We start from the raw sequence: 16,751 nt of genomic DNA on the forward strand, positions 1-16,751 counted from the left end.
AAATACAATGGAGGCAGAAGAATGGAATAGGTATTGGAAATCCCACCTCTTCCCCAGGTTTTTAGAATTGTCTCTTGTATCTTGTATTTTATAGGAAATATGGGATCTCATGGCAGACAGAGGTATCTTACCTTTAAAACCTATTGCTGCAAAATTTTTTGCAGTGTCCTAGATTTAACAAAGCTTGCCTTGCATAAGGATTCTTGTGTAAGTGTGAAACAAATTCCTGATTTCACACACAAGACACATACCCAAGAGGCACTTTCATGTGGTAAACGCCAAAAGACATAAATAAATGCCTATATTCTCAGCACTCATCTTCCCAAGTAATTCCCCTGAAACATCCATTAGAAGGGTGAGCACAGAGCAGGGATTCAATAGGCACTGGCTGAATCACTGTTGAGTATCATAGCTACATCCAGGATGGTGCATCACTCAAAGACCTTCATCAAAAACACTGTTGCAACAGCATCCATCTGGACACATCCAATTTCCTAATCCTTCTGCCTATCTTGCAGTAATCACCACCCCTTTTCCTTGTGGAATTATACTCAATGCACTCCCAAGTCTGAAATAATGCTAGCTTCCACATTAGTATTACTCTTTCTCAAAGGAAGGGTTAACACAAAAGATCCCAAGATCCTGTTTAAGAAAGGAAAAGTTAAACAGCCCTTTCATTCATTGGGCACATTTACTGAGTACATTTATTAAGCACAAACTAAGTACTAGGCACTGTGCTGGGCCTGGCAAGCAAAGAGTTATTTCCACTCTTCTAGAGCTTCGAGCCAATGAAGGAGATGGACATACAATCATACAAAATAGACACACAGTTTCAAATCATGATAAAATCCATGCTAGGTAAGCACAGGGTTCTATAAGAACATATGAACAGGAACATATAAAAGGAAACATACATAAAAGAGGATTTTTTAAGTCAGTAAACTGATTTGATGAAACAGAGAGGGCTGAGCTGAAGGAAAAGCAGGAGATAACTAAGCAAAGTGACAATAACACCTAACACTTACTGAATGCTTACTATGTTCCAAGCACTGTGTAAAGCTTTATACACCCATTTAATCTTCAAGTAACCTTATGTTATCTCTATGTTACATCTGGATGATCTGAGACACAGAGATGATGGCACTTGCCCAAGGCCAAAACCTGGAATGAAATTTGGACCATCTCTAGCTCCAAGGCTCTGAACCAGTGGGCAATACGCATACTGAACCAGGAAACTGCCTAAGGGAGCCCTTGGGCAAAAAGAAGAATGTGAAACGCAGGTTTGGCTCAAGTGCAGTGAGTAACAAAGGGTAGAAAAGAACTAAAATCTCAGGGTCAGGTGTAGATCTGAGGAGCTGGTGAACCCCTGAGCAATGAGAAGCCACAGAAGTGACTTGATTAAAGTGATGGGCTACGGCGTGGATACTGGATTAAAGGGAGCATGAGTGGAAGTGTGGAGACCAATTTTACAGAACACAAACAACTACCACTGCAGAACATCTGGGAACTTTCATTTGCCATTTATATAATGACTCCCATGAGAACTGCATCAGGCATCAGAGATCCATGAGTTCTAGTATGTGGCATTCATGGAGCCAGCCAGGAGAGACAGAGGTCAACTACTATACCAAAAGCATTGTTTCTTGATCCAAAACTGAATTTTGTCTTACAATTTGACCCAATATTCAACGATTAAAACCTCAGTTGACCTAGAAACTATTTCTAGAAGATATTATTAAAAATTTTAGCAAGGAAGGAAACAGAATGTTACAGAGGCTTTAATCTACCCCACCTTAAGTATCCAATATTATCTTAGGGTTCATCTACAACTTGGGCACATAAATTCAGTAAGCTTCTATTTTCTTATCTGTAAAATGGGCACAATAAAAATAGTGCCTAACTTTACTGAGTTGCTGGGATGATTAATGACTAACCTATGAGGGCTTATTAAATATTCAAAATATTCATTCATTTAACAATTATCTGAGTGCCTACCATGCCTTCAGGCCTGCAGGTAACTAGTGAAAAACCAGTCCCTGCCCTGAAGAAGCTTATAGTCTAATCAGGAAGTCAGATAACTAACCAATAGAGATAGTATAACCTGGGGAAGAAAAATAAACAAATGTTAGGAGATAACAAAGTGACAGTGGAGGTAGTAGGAGTGATTATTTTAGATAAGAGTGGGCAAGCTGCCACATCTGAGTAGATGGTATATGAGCAGGGACCTGAATGACATTCAGGGGACTGCAAGACCACCAGTGTAGTTAGAAGGGTAAACAATAATGACCTGTGAAGTCAGAGAGCTGGCCAGAGGTCAAATTCTGTGGGGCCCTGTGGCCAAGGTGAGGATTTTTAGTTATATTCTAAAAGTGATAGGAAGCCAACAAAGGATTTGAAGCAGAGGGGTGGCAATTTGATTCACATTTCTAAAATACAATTGTGGCTACTGCATAGGAACAAAAGCAGAAGCAGAAAGACAGGAAGCCACTAGAGTACTGACTTGGACAAGAGTAGAAACAGTAAAAAGTAACTGAATTCAGGATAGATCGTGAAGGCAGAGACAATAGGACTGACCTACTGATGAATTATATGTGGCCTGTAAGAAAAAGAGAGAAGCCAAGACTGACTCCAATGTTTCTGGTTTGAGAAACTAAAAGAATGGGTGAGACTGAAGGAAGAGCCATTTTAGCTGGGCAGGAGAGGAAAACAATTCTGTTGAGGACATACTAAGTTTGAGATACTTCCGAGGCCTTTAAGTGCAGTTTACCTTAAGTTAGCAGCTGAGTAGACAAGTCTGGAGTTCTACAATGGGGTCCAGGCTGGAGAAGGAAATTTGGGAGTCATCATCACCTCAATGACATTTAAAGCCTAGATGAAATCACTTAGGGAATCTGTCTTCTCTGGAGACAGAGACAAGATCAAAAAGAAGAGACAAAGTCCTGGTGTACTTTTAACACAGGCAGAAAGGAAGAACAGAGAACAGCTTGTGAGGGAGGAAGGCAATCAGGAGAGCAGGGGGTCCTGAAAACATAGAGACAAATGAAATCAAGTCATGTTAACCACTATTATTTACAAGACTTTATTATCATAACCTCCTTCTAGACTCCTGAGGAATCTTCGTTCAGACTATCTCCTGACTTCCCCAGTAACTCACTCAGCTCATCTTCACCTCTGGGCCTTGGCCCCCGACTCACCATCCAGATCTCATCTGGTTTCAAGGCTGTTTTCTTAAGTCCCCCTTCATACATTAGAAAGACAGCCTCAGAAATGAAGATCTGATTGTATCCTTTCCCAAGTCCAAAGAGAAGATGACCTCACATGTATCTTCTCTCCTACACCTTTCACATCTTTCCCCTTTTGTCTTCAAATTTTTTATTCTTCACACTGCAGCTGACATTACTTACCTTAGGAGACTCGAGAAGAGTGAAGAACAGGACAGCATCTTTCATGTAAAGGCCCTTAACCAAGACAGATGGAAATGCCTTTAAAATGACTACCACAAAATGGTCCATAAGCTTTAGTTTATTGATGAATCATAGACCATATTCTCTTTCTTGGAGTCCCTTCAAGTCAAAATTAGCTTTATAAAGTCTGCTGAGTCCCCCAACTTAACCCTCTTTTTTCCTTGCTTTCTTTCCAACTTTGTTACTTCAGCATCAAGATGCAGAAATAATGTTTTAGTTACTAAGCCCTAGAAAATAAGGCAGTCAAAACAAGATTTGTACTTAAAAGCCCTTTTATTCTCCAGAATAAATTTGTTTATCTAATAACTCAAAGACTCTATGTAGCAATTACACTGTTGTTGGCAAACTCTTACAGATCTTGCCTGCAACTACAATTAACATATCATTGTGGCAACAATGTAACTTTATATTAACTTTTCTAACATGGCATGTTTTGAGCTTGCTAAAAAAGCCCAGTGATAAATTCAGCACAAACTTCCTCTTCCAACAGCTTTCTATAACCAAATTTAAGAAAAATGGCACCATTTGTACACCATTTATATGCCAAAACCATAAAACCAAAACCTACAAGCAGCCTCCTCCCCTGCTCAGAATAATGTATTTCCAAAAATATACTAAAATGGTATAATGCATATTGCCATAAAGTAGATTTGAGCAAAAGACCTAAATCATAAAGCTCCTTACTCACTTAAAATCATGTTTAGATTCCAAATCTTATAAAACAGGATAAATGTACTATGTATGTTCTCTATACAGCTGACCCTTGAACAACATGGGTTTGAACTGTGTGGGTCCACTTATACGCAGAGTTTTTAAAATACTGCATTCTACACAATCCGGGGTTGGTTCAATCCGTGGATGCAGAACCGTGGATATAAAGGATCGATTATATACCATAGGTGGATTTTCAACTGCGCAGAGGGTCAGCATTCCTAAACCCCTCAATGTTCCAGGGTCAGCTGTATGCTCAATTCCAGAATATTACACATACAATAGAAAAGAAAAAAAGAAAAAAGCTACCAACTCAGCAGTGTCACAATGTCATCAACTGAGTATAAAATAAATATGCTACTATAGTAAACATTAAACAAACTCTCAATTAACAAGAATTCTGCTCTTCCTAATTAAATTTTAAATGATCTTGAAGGAAGACTAGAAAGGCCTAGCTCTCCTTTAAGCCAAGTGGCACAAAGATATCTCGACTAATAATGCCCTTTTTATTCATAAATTCCCTGCATCAAGAAGTGACATCCAGATAAATTTTAACCTAACAGTTAAATTCAAATTAGACACAGACATTCAGTATTACTACACAGAATACTAAAACTTAGTATTTTGAGAAGCAAAATGTATAGCTCAGAGGTTAAGACTGAGGGCTCTGGACCCAGACAGCACCAATTCACTTTCTAGTTCTCTCAATCCCAGATGTGTGACCCCAGGCAAGTTAGCTAGTATCTATGCCCTCATATGTGAAACAGGGAAAATAAGAGTATCTGCCACAAGATTGGTGTGAGGATTAAATGGGCTAAAGTCTGTAGTGCCTGATTGTGGCTGGCACAGCTTACGTGTTTCTTATTGCTGTTGTTAATTACTAATTGTGGTGGTTTTTCCCCACTAAAAGGCAATTTAAAAAGTAAAAGCTGCTTTTGTTTTCCCCTTCACCAATTTTGCCTTCTCAATTTTATTCAGTTACAAAAGGATCTATGGAGTATCAGACCAGAACAATGTCACAGGGAAACAGTAAATGTAGTTAAATCATTTCCTCATTTACATAGCTTCTGCTAGTTCTGGCCGTACAGTCTTCTGTTCTGCCAAAACAAAAAGAGGCTTCCCAGATATTCTCTACCTCTCCTGGCCCTGCCCCTCAATTATTTGGATACCTCTCCTAATGCCTTCATAATGGTCATCATGCTGCTTCAATTATTTATCTCAAAGACTAGACTGAAAACACTCTGAGCCCCTGGTGCCTCCCAGCCTATGCTTGCTGAGTAACAAAAGTCTAATTTCCCACAGATGCTCTGAAAAACATAATTTCATATTTCCTATTCTTACACATATATGTACATAGCATTCACCCCTAAACAGTACTACCAAGAACAGTTTTTAGCCACTAGAAATGTTTTTCCGTAAAATAAGCACATTGTCGATATACTACCAAAAATTAAATCCATGAGTACCAACTCTGCCTACTACACGACTGAAAGCAGCAGTCCCCTCGTGGTCTCACTAACTGCACTCCAGACTTTGCCAGCTCCCAGTGCAGTGCTTCACACTTCACTGGGCAACTACCAAAAGCAATCAGCACCATGTTGGCTGGCACAGACGTTCAAAAATGAACTCCAAAACATCTCCTGAGAATTTCAAAGAAGGCATTTAAAAGGGGGAGGGGGGGCATGGTTACTTTCCCCTTTGAAAACAGCAACAAATGCACACATAAAGGCTGCATGAAGTAGATTGTTGATATAATCAAGGCAACCCCAAAAGACTAGAACAGTAAGATGCAAAGCAGCAGGTTTTCTACAAGATTTTTTTCAAACTTCTCTCTTTGCTGTTTTGGAATTGAGATGTGAAAACAACTTATTTAGGTAATTAAAGAAGTTTAAATTACACACTGTAATAAAAAACAGTTCCAAATACACAACACCAAAGGCCTCCTCCAACTTAGTAACAGGTTCAACTATTTCTGCCTTTAGATTTATATTCCCATTAAAAATAACAATTTAGTACCAAAACTAACCACAAAAAAAAAATTTAACAAATAACTTTCAAATACCATCTATGCAGTATACCTGACTCCATTTAAACCTCACAACTCCTCGAGACAGCAGGCTGGGTAGGCATTAGCAGCACCTCCATTTAATAAATGAAGAAACTAAGGCTCAAATGTCTGATAACAGAGGATGGGCTAAATAATGTACAATTCCTAAACACAACATAGCCACTAAAATCATGTTCCCGAAGAATACTTTAGACTTGGGAAAATGTACCCGATATATTATTAAGTGAAAGACCAAGGAGGCTACAGAAGTTTTTTGGCAAAGGGAGAAGGGAGGTCACTGCACAAATGAACTTTTATTCTGAGTGAAATGAATCATCTCAGAATTTTGAGCAAAAAAATAATCTGCCCTTCATTCTCTAAAAGGATAGAGAAAAGACTACTAGAGGACAAGGGCTAAAGCAAGGAGACTTGTCAGGAGGTTACTGAAGGTGGTGGAAAGTCAGATTCTAGATATGTTCTGAGGCACAGCCTACAGGACTTTATGATGGACAGAGAATAAAAGAGAAAAGGTCAAGGATGCTTACATGATTTTTGCCCTGAGCAACTACAGAGGTAAAGGTGCCTTTCACTGAGTTGAGGGAGAACACAGGTGAGCAAGACTGGAGAAGAGTATTAGTTTTGGACACATCGAGTTTAAAGTGTTTATTAGACAAGCAGGTAGAGATGCCAGGTAGACAGCTGCATAAATTGCCTTCTAAAAACAACTCCTTCCCCAGCTGTGCGGAGCTTACAATCTTCTTTACAGAACTCCTAAAAAGTGGTTTTAAGGCTCAAGTGTCTGATAATGGATGACGAGCTAAATAAATTATGGTTTATAAAGACAACAGAATACAATATAACCATTAAAATCATGTTCTTGAAGAATACTTAAAAGAACAAGTGCAACAAGTTAATGATAAATTAATTTATCTTATCTAGAAGAGGCTGCAATCTAATGCCCTTCTTTAGGACCATAGAATTTATCCTAGTAGAAGAAAAACATAATAAACAGAGGGATAGGTTCCAGAATGTTGGCTTAGCAAGCTGCTGCGTGAGAAGTCATGAAATACCAAGTAAAATTGTGAGAAGGCCACTAACAGTGCAAGACTTGAACCTTCCCTTACCAAGTCATTCTAAAGGACAAAACTGGTTTCACTCAACTCCAACTGAGTAAACAGTATCATCTCAGGGGTATCTTTATTTCTCCACCCCCAACACATACACACACACACCCCCCTCAATGCCATAGCTCCAACTCCTGACTACAGGAAAAGTATTTCATGTCAAAAAAAAATTTAAATTTTAATACCACTGGTACCGAAGCTGATTTCAATGTATTTTACTTAACTCTTCCTCTTACACCATATAAGCCTCTTTACCTTCTTGCTGCTTATCTTCCTACATTCCAGTGACCAAATGAGTGTCATTTAGTCAATGCGGACATGTAACTTAAAAGTAAACATTCCAGGGGGAGTGTATAGCTCAAGTGGTAGACAGAGCACATGCTTAGCACGCAAGAGGTCCTGGGTTCGATCCCCAGTACCTCTGTTAAAAATAAACCTAAATATCTATCCCCCCACTGCCAAAAAAATAATAAAACACTACAATAATAAAATTTCCTCAAAAGTAAACATTCCTCTCTTTGGAAAAAGGAGTCAAAAAGTGGTTAGAAGACTTCAGAAAGGGGGGCAGGAGGCACATATCATGTACTTGTGCTTATCATGCAATACACCCTGGTCACAGGTCTAGACAGACATGGGTGCATAGCATCTCAATTTGCAAGATTAAGATTTTTTTCCTTTGTTTTTATGCTTTTTAAATTAAATATTTAGTAGATATAAAATATATGTAGAGTATAAACAGTAACAATAAAGCAAAACCCCAGGTACCCACCAGCCCATGACTCTGACGCCTGCAGCTCCACTGTGTGACCCTCCCGGATCTCTCTGGCCCACCATCCCTCCACTGAAGCACGCAGAATTTTGTCATTATTGCTTTACTTTTTTATCCTATGTGTTTGTATGGGGTAAAGAATAATATAGGAAACAGTTTTGCATGTTTTAAATTTTATATAAATAAAATAATCAACTGCTTCTACAACTTGCTTGTGCAGCTGTAGTTTATGATTTCCATGTATGGGTGTATAGTAATTCTCTTCCTTGCTGTATACGCTAATGTAAATGTACCATGATTTACTTATCCATTCCCCTGCTGATGGATACTTGGGATTATTTCCAGTTTTGGGCTCTAAAAATAAAAGTGCTGTTAGATTAAGTATCTAAATATTCAGTAGTTTTAGTGACTCTCAGTGAAATGCACTACATTGGTAGAGGTTACTGAGAGATCATGACTGGGCATGAGTGATATATGCAGTTCACCAAATGAATCCTAAAAAGGGTAGGTTAAAAAAAAAATCAAACAAAAACACTGCACATTCCATCTCCAAGGTTAGAGCATGTGATGTGGAGGTGAAGAAGCAGTAGCTGAAGAGCTGGCCTCCTACTTCTCCAGCCACACTGTGAAGCACTCTGAATATTAGTTACAAAGTTGACAACTTAGTCTGACCTAATTATGTCCTGGCTTATCCTGCAAAAGACTTAAGGAGACATTCTGATGCTAGGCTAGTGACACTAGTGCTTCTTAACCCTTTTGAGGGGACAGAGCTCTCTCTCAACATGTATTGAAAATAATTACCCCCTCCCTAGAAAATGCACAAAACACATTTTGCATATATTTTCAAAGGGTACCCACCTTGAAAGATACTCAGAAGTCTAACCATGGACCCCAATAAAGAAACCCAGAGAAAAATGCAAGTGAGAATTAGGTAACACTAAGGAGAGAAGAAAACCAAAGACTAACAAAAAAAGACTAGAATACAAAATTCCATAGACTCTACCCATTTAACCTAGGAGGAATAACAACAAAAATCCATCAAAGTGCAGCAATAGGCTATAAAGAGGTAAGAACAGACGTGACTTTTCTTTCCCTCTTCTTTATTTTCCAGAATGTTCACAAAGGTAATGTATATGCATTAACATTTATTTTCATGTAGTTATATTAATTTATGCTAGAAAAAGCATACAGATATAAGAATCCCTTTCAAAAGTCTTCCTTTCCAAATCTCCATTTTGTCCCTCCCCTTCCCCCATCCCAAATTTTCATTAATGAACATGAAATCATTCTGTGCACCAGTTGTGATGCACAGGATTTGGTTTAGAAATGTACATGTGTGCATGAAAAAGCCTTTTAAAATGTACAATGTACTCAAATAACAGGAACAACAAAAACAAGAGTTTCTTTTATCCCACCTAATACTTGGGCATTGAAAAAAAATGATCTTGGGCTAAGGAAGATTAATAAAAATATGAAGGAGACTTACCAAAAGGCTAAAGACAGATTCCCACGTTAAAGACAAAGCAAAAGATCACAGTTTAATCACCTGAAGGAGCGTGTGAGAATCAGCTTTATCTACCTCCTGTTTTTCAGAGCAGAATTTATGCAGTTTAAAAGTCTCCAGATTTACATATATAACCTAACCATAAATGTGAGCAGGTAGAGCATTAATTTTGCCCCATTTTCCTTTTTTAAAGTAATTAGACAATTTAAAAAAGGCTTCTAACATGGGAGAAACTTGAAATATAATGGGTATTATTAAACAAAGCTATTTGTATGTACTCTGGTCTCCAAAATGTCAAGGCAGTAACATTTATCTGTGCTATGGAAAATATTCAAGACCAGAAAGTGCCTGAGTAAAACCGCCACTACTCAGTTTTCAGATTTGGCACATTCCCTAAAGTATTCTTCACCCTCTTCTACTTTTTCACAAGAGACCTTATGGCAGGAACATTCCACTGCATTCCATCTGCAATCATCTATAATCCCTGTGAGCAGCAGTCCAGGCCAGCTTGCCAGCATAGCAGACTTTTAATGCGGCTAACACATGTGGCTACAGCAAATTCATTTCAGTTTTTGCAGTAATTCTAGGTTCAAAATCCATGCTCTCCCCCAATCTTAAACCCATTTTTTTTTTTCAAAACAAGCCATTAGTATTTTCTAAACATAACAAGTTGGCTCACTTAAAATCTCTCACTTAAAAGTTATTTGGATTACATATTAAGTCAAATTACTAAAAAAAAAAAAAAAACCTGCCATATAAAACTGGAAATAGAAGTAGAACACTTTTTAAAAATACCAAAAATTCTACCTTGTACAATAGTTAAAGGTTACACAATAAATGTTTTCCTTCAAAAAAAAAAAAAAAAAACAGTTCTAGAGGAAGTCTCTGATATGATTAACTAATTAGCTCTCCAAGAACAAAAACCTTTCAAAGGAACCAAAATTACCCAAAACCTTCTATACCATGACAAAGTAAGTATTCGGCTAGAAAACTAAACTTCTTCTAAGGCTGATTCATCTAATGAGGATTTTTATTTTAGGAGACTAATATTTTAAAAGTCACAAATTTCTCCTGCTGAATGTTTAAATGCAAAGAGGCAATGTGCTATATAGTCAGATGGCGTAACTATCCAGATATAATACTAAGTTCTAATAAGCTATAATTCCAAATTTTTCCCCAAACATACTGGATGTTTAGTTTAAATCTTACTCCTCAAGGTCCAGCTGAAATGCCCTATCATCTATGAATTTTACATTTGCCCTTTGCCAAACTCACATCTGCACTTTTTTAAAACCCCTTTTTTATGGCAAGTATCACTTTGATCACTTTTACTTTGTATTGAGGTTTTTTTGCTATGTCTTATCTCTCTTATTACAAATTTTTAACAGCTCCTTAAGGGCAGGGTCCTATGGTACATGCAACTCTGTGATGCCTACAGACTCACATGATAGCAGACTCTCAAAACAGGAAGGAAAAGAAAAAAGAGCAAGGCAGAGCAGAGCCACTCAGCCTATTGTCTAGAAAGATTCTGGACAAAATATGATGGAAAAAATCATTAGTAATTCAGCATGATGGTCCACAGACTGGTTTTCACGGGACTAGCACAACATGCCCAGGCCTATTCTAACCATACTGATTACTTTAAATAAAAACTAGGCATTTCTTCTTTAATATTTCATCAAAAGACAGACAAATATTTTCAGTAATTCTGGAGAGATCTTCATGGGAAATAAACAAGAATCAGTAAACAGAACTTACATCCTCACAAACTTCAAAATTTATGGCCCTACCCTAGATGTTGAACTAGGAATCTTCCTGTCTTCTTCAGTTTGCTATCTACTACAAGTAAACACATTTGAAATCCTTCATCCAGAGTGAACACCATATTTGGATAATTTTACTTTTTTCCCCTAAACTGACATTATTTTCTATGCAATCAAAATAATAAGGTCAAAAAGAGAGCCACATATCTTAGAAACAAACAGGTTTCTATTAGCCATCAATAAAAAAAGCCATTAGCCTTTTTTATTAGCCATCACTAATCTCTGAGCGAGCTTTTAATCCAGATGATCAAAAACAATATCAAAGTCAGAAAATCAAGCAGACCCAGATCCATTTCACATAACTATCCAGAACTATAGAAAAATCTTTTAATTTTGCTACACTAATAGTTCTATTCTAGACAGGCAAAAGATTACCTTTTTTAATATTCTATCCAGTACTCAGCATACCTTTATACATATAGTAGATACTTGCTGGTAAGTAAAATCCTATTAACTTATAGGATATTCTTTCATGGTAAGAAAAAAAAAACCCAACCTTTACAAGATATAAACATGAGTAGTTTTATTCAGGTGTTTAAAATATACAATGCAGTCAAGACTGAAAAATAGGCTATTATTATACCTTATCACTAATTAAAAGGGAAAAAAAACTACCTTAGAAAAACATGTTGCTGCTTAAACTATCTCTTGAAGGAAATCTAACACAAGTTATTTCTGGGAAGAGGAACCAGTTGACTATGTGATAGGGTGAGAGGCATGTCTGTACTGTATACTCTCTGCACCTTTTGAACTTTATACCTTGTGAATGTCCTACCTACTCATAAAAATAAATCAAAATTGGGGGGAATTACAGCATTGCTATTTGACCTTGACAATGAATATAAACTTACAAACCATTTAAGATGTGGGCATTCTAAAATGATTGTCATCAAGGAAAAAACGTTAGTATTACTACTTGTACTAATAAAAATTTCCATCTGTTTTTATTATACAATAAACTGACTTTTGCATTTCATGATATGGCCTTTTAATACTCACTTTCTACTTAAATGTTTTTAGTAAGATTTCCAACCCTGTAAGAAAGGCAGCAACAGACATCCCAATTATTAATGAAAATCCAACTCCAAGACACTGGAGATTTCAGTATGCAAAACATCAGAGGAAAGTAGATATTTTTGGAATCAGTTCTGGCTCTTGATCCAGGATTTCCTAAAGTCCACCTTTAAAAAGAACTTGTGATATACACCAGCATATTCAGAGGCAACACCAATGACCAAAAAATGCCTCCATACTAAGTTGTATATAATTAAAACATATTTTCCAGAGAGAAATAAGTGGCTCAATAATTAGGATTTAGTGTGGTCACTTCAGCAGCACCTACATGAAAACTGGAACAACACAGGGAAGATTAGCGAGGCTTCATGCAAGGATTTAGTTATATAGTGTATAAAACATAATTTTTAAAATGAAGCACAAATAATAACATAGCTTGAATGAGTGACATTTAAGAACACAAACATTTGTTCTCTAGTTCAATTATAAGCCTAGCTCAAACTGAGAAAGGAGCAAATAATCAATACTGACCTTTTTTCAAAAACAACTTTATTGAGATATATAATTTATGTACCATTAAGTTAACCCACACAAAGTGTACAATTCAATACTAAATTTTGCATCTCTTTTTCTTTCACAATCTATTCATCGGATATATAATTCACAGAATTAATGGCACCACAGACAAAGAAATGCAAAAAACAATGGTACAGCAGTTAAGACTCCTAATTTTGAATCTTTTTTTAAAAAACAGTGTTGCATTTAAAAAAAAAGAGTGTTGCAAATCCTATTTAGCAAGCTCAGAAATGTATAAAGTAATGGAAAGTTCAAAGTTGTATACGAGGAATCTATTTTTTTTTTTTTTTAAGTCAAACTCACAGTAACAGAATAGAATGGTGGTTACAAGAGGCTGGGGGCTGAGGGGGAAAGAGGAGCTACTGATCAAAGGGTACAAACTTTCAGTTATGAGATGTAAGTTCTGGAGACCTAATGTACAGCATGATGACTGTGATTAATAATAATGTACTGTATATGGACAAACTTATTTACAAAATAGAAACAGACTTACAGACATAGAAAACAAACTTATGATTACCAGGGTGTAAAGGGGGTCAGAAGGGATAAACTGGGAGTTCAAGATTTGCAGATACTAACTAATATATTTAAAATAGACAAACAAGTTCATACTGTATAGCACAGAGAACTATATTCAATATTTTGTAGTAACTTAAGGTGAAAAAGAATATGAAAATGAATATATGTATGTTCACGTATCACTGACGCGTTATGCTGTTCACAAGAAACTGACACATTATAAACTGACTATACTTCAATAAAAGTATATATATATATATATGTATATATATATATATATACAAAAAAGTATTGTACATGTAAAATTTGGTGAGAGTAAATCTCAAGTGTTCTTATCACAAAATAAAAGTGATAAATATGTTAATTAGTTTGATTGCACTAATCAGTTCACAATGTATACACATATCAAAGCATCACATTGTACACCTTAAATATATATAGTTTAATTTCCCACTGGGAGAATTCTCTATACAAAACACTGGCAAATGGCCCACAAATAGATGAGATCAGAATTGTTTCCCCAACAATTCAACATTAACTTGTGTCAGAAAGAACAAAAACTCTGCTTTATCACAAAGTTATAGGTTTCAAAATAGTAAAGCCTACCACTATTTTAAGTAACAATCTGCCTAGAAATCCATGTCAAGTAATTACTACAAGTACCAAAAAACCCAGCTTCAGTCATTTTTTACCTAAGCAATTATATAGAGAAACAAGCTAGGAAGCAAAGACTGATAATTTTAGTAATAATTTGCAAGTTTACTGTTAGATCTGCATCTGTTGCTCAACTCAAAGAACTATTATAAGGAAGGAGAGTAAGTGTTAAGACCATCTTGGCAAGCTCAAGTGCTATTTAAAATCAAGAAAGAAAAATAATCTTGGAGACTCAGTAGATGTATTTCATGTTACCATTTACTAAAACTCACTGCTTACACCTTTACTACTGTTAAGACTTCACTTAATAACACTAGCTAAATTAGTTCAGTTCTCCAGGGACTTCTCAATTGTAAGGAACAAAATAAACAGTCCATATTTAAATATGCTATAGCAAACATCACAGGGGAAAGCACTCAATATCATTCAGAACAGCAAAGTTCAAAGTGTTAATACCCAAATGTTCACTTATTCTGAGCACAGCAGGAAGGGAAAAAGAGGAGGACAAAAAAATGAGACAGAACTGATAGAAAACAACATGAACTCACTAGTTGAGTTGCCTTGCATCTGAATGATGCATTTGGACTCTTTGCTGGTCTCTCGAGAATTGAAGGGCCGCACACGGACAGCCACCTTCACTGAGGCTCCCGACATTCTGATGGTCTTGTTATATATATGCAGTCCAGAAATAAAGAATCAAATCTTCTTTTGAAGTTAAGTTCAAGTTTCCTTTGAAAAAAGAAAAAAAATTCCATACAAGGTAGTCAGAATTAAAGAAAGCATAGGTTAACTTGAGCGTAAGAGCTATTATCTTATATCATAGCACTATTTGTTTCCATTTCTAAAAACCTCATCCCTTTTCTTCTCTATAAATCTTGTATCTCAAGAGTAAAAAATAGAAAATTAAAGATGGTAAATTGTTTTCCTGGTCCATTTTCTCTTTATCATACCTATAAAAATCCCTAAACTTAAAAATAAAAAAATATTAACTGGAAAGTAACGTCTTCATTGGTCTCATTTTCCGGGTCAATCTTCAGTAATACATGAAAACAAACCCAAAATGTTTACTTGTTAAAGAGGGCTCCTTTAACAAGTAACTTCCCATCTGTCTTAAAAAGACATGCACTGAACTTTTTATATTTTAATTACAGTTTGAAACATCCAGTTACATGATGTATAATTAAACAGCAAAGGACAAAGATAAGCTCTAGCTAGCTTCTTTAACTTGTAGGTATCCAGGGATTCCTTTAACTTCGATGAGCCCTTTCATATGTATCTCATTTGACCCTCACAACCACCCTGTACAATAAGCCGAGAAGGTTCCAAGAGACCCAGGTTCTATCCTCTGACTCATGGCAGAATCAAATCACATTTCACTACTGAATGAAGCCACAGGAAAAAATGTGAACATTTTTTAGAGGAATAGTTTCCCTCCCAACAGAACAAAATGAACACTATTCTGTGACAAGAACCCACATAAGTAATTTCCACAAGAAAACAAAAGATCTCAGTCCGCACTCTATCTGTTATATAAACATCTTCAAGAACTGAGAAAAAGAAAAAACTAAAAAAGAAAAACACTTATGGGTCCAATTACCAGGGAACTCCAACAGAATTTAAAATCTGACTAATTTTTTTCCACGTAATTAAGTAAAGGTTAGGAATGCTAACCTTCAGCTGTACTACTATTAATGCTTTCCACAGGAAAAGGCCAAAATAAAAACCATATCTTATTTTCTTAACAGCATTATCATTATCTGAATTCTTGTCTTTTGGAACATGTCTATTGTCCGGCTCTTATACAACCACCAGAACGCTTAAGACCTCCTCTGCTAGCACTTAAAACAGTATCTGATAAAAGAACTTGTTTGCTGAAGGAATGAATTAATGAATTATACTTCCCAGTTGTGAGAATTATTCTTTACCTGGATAATCATCCTTTACATGAACTTATTCAAGTCCTTTACTTGGTTTACTGACTTTTTTTGGTTTGTTTCAAATGATTACAATATTTATTGATATTAATCTTTTGTTTGTTTGTGGTTTTCACTGATATGGATCTTATCATATTTGCTACAATGTTTTTTCCAGACTGTTTCACATTTTAGTTTACATTAATCAGACGGTTATTCTTTTGATATGTTGAACATTTATTGTGATCACATTTATCAAATGAAAGCTTAGTTATTAACATTCCCCATCAATACAGCATGACCTATAGTCACTATGTGAGTACTCTGTCAAAATAGAGTGAATGAAGCATTCACAAAAAACAAGACATAGGATGCATCTCTTACCCCCTAGAGTTCATTTTAACATACAGCCATCATCTCAACACTCAACATGTCCCATTATCTTCTTCCCCAAACCAGCAATCTCTGTCAATCTCCTCATTTCTGTCTGGCCCCATACCATCAATCTTGGAGTCATCTTTGTATCGTTCCCTTTGAATCCTTTTATTAGTGTTAACATTATTAATGAAATACCATATGAAAACTTTTAAAACATAAATTTGCACTTTTCTATCCCTTCCTTCCTCTTATTCC

General features: G+C 36.1%; 1 protein-coding gene across 14 annotated transcripts in view; it reads right to left on the reverse strand.

Annotated features, from left to right (window-relative positions):
* The window catches only part of KIF1B (kinesin family member 1B), a 139,750-nt gene that overhangs the window by 111,534 nt on the left and 11,465 nt on the right, over nt 1–16,751 (reverse strand). For all 14 annotated transcript variants that reach the window (XR_010383980.1, XR_010383979.1, XM_064494066.1 and 11 more), the window contains exon 2: nt 14,754–14,934. Coding sequence is in view for 12 of the 14 variants with exons in the window: in XM_064494066.1 (XP_064350136.1) it covers nt 14,754–14,859 (106 nt within the window). In the remaining 2 variants the exon portion in view is untranslated. The remainder of the gene's footprint in view (nt 1–14,753; nt 14,935–16,751) is intronic.

The sequence above is a fragment of the Camelus dromedarius genome, chromosome 14, assembly GCF_036321535.1.
Source record: "Camelus dromedarius isolate mCamDro1 chromosome 14, mCamDro1.pat, whole genome shotgun sequence".
Lineage (NCBI taxonomy): Eukaryota > Metazoa > Chordata > Mammalia > Artiodactyla > Camelidae > Camelus > Camelus dromedarius.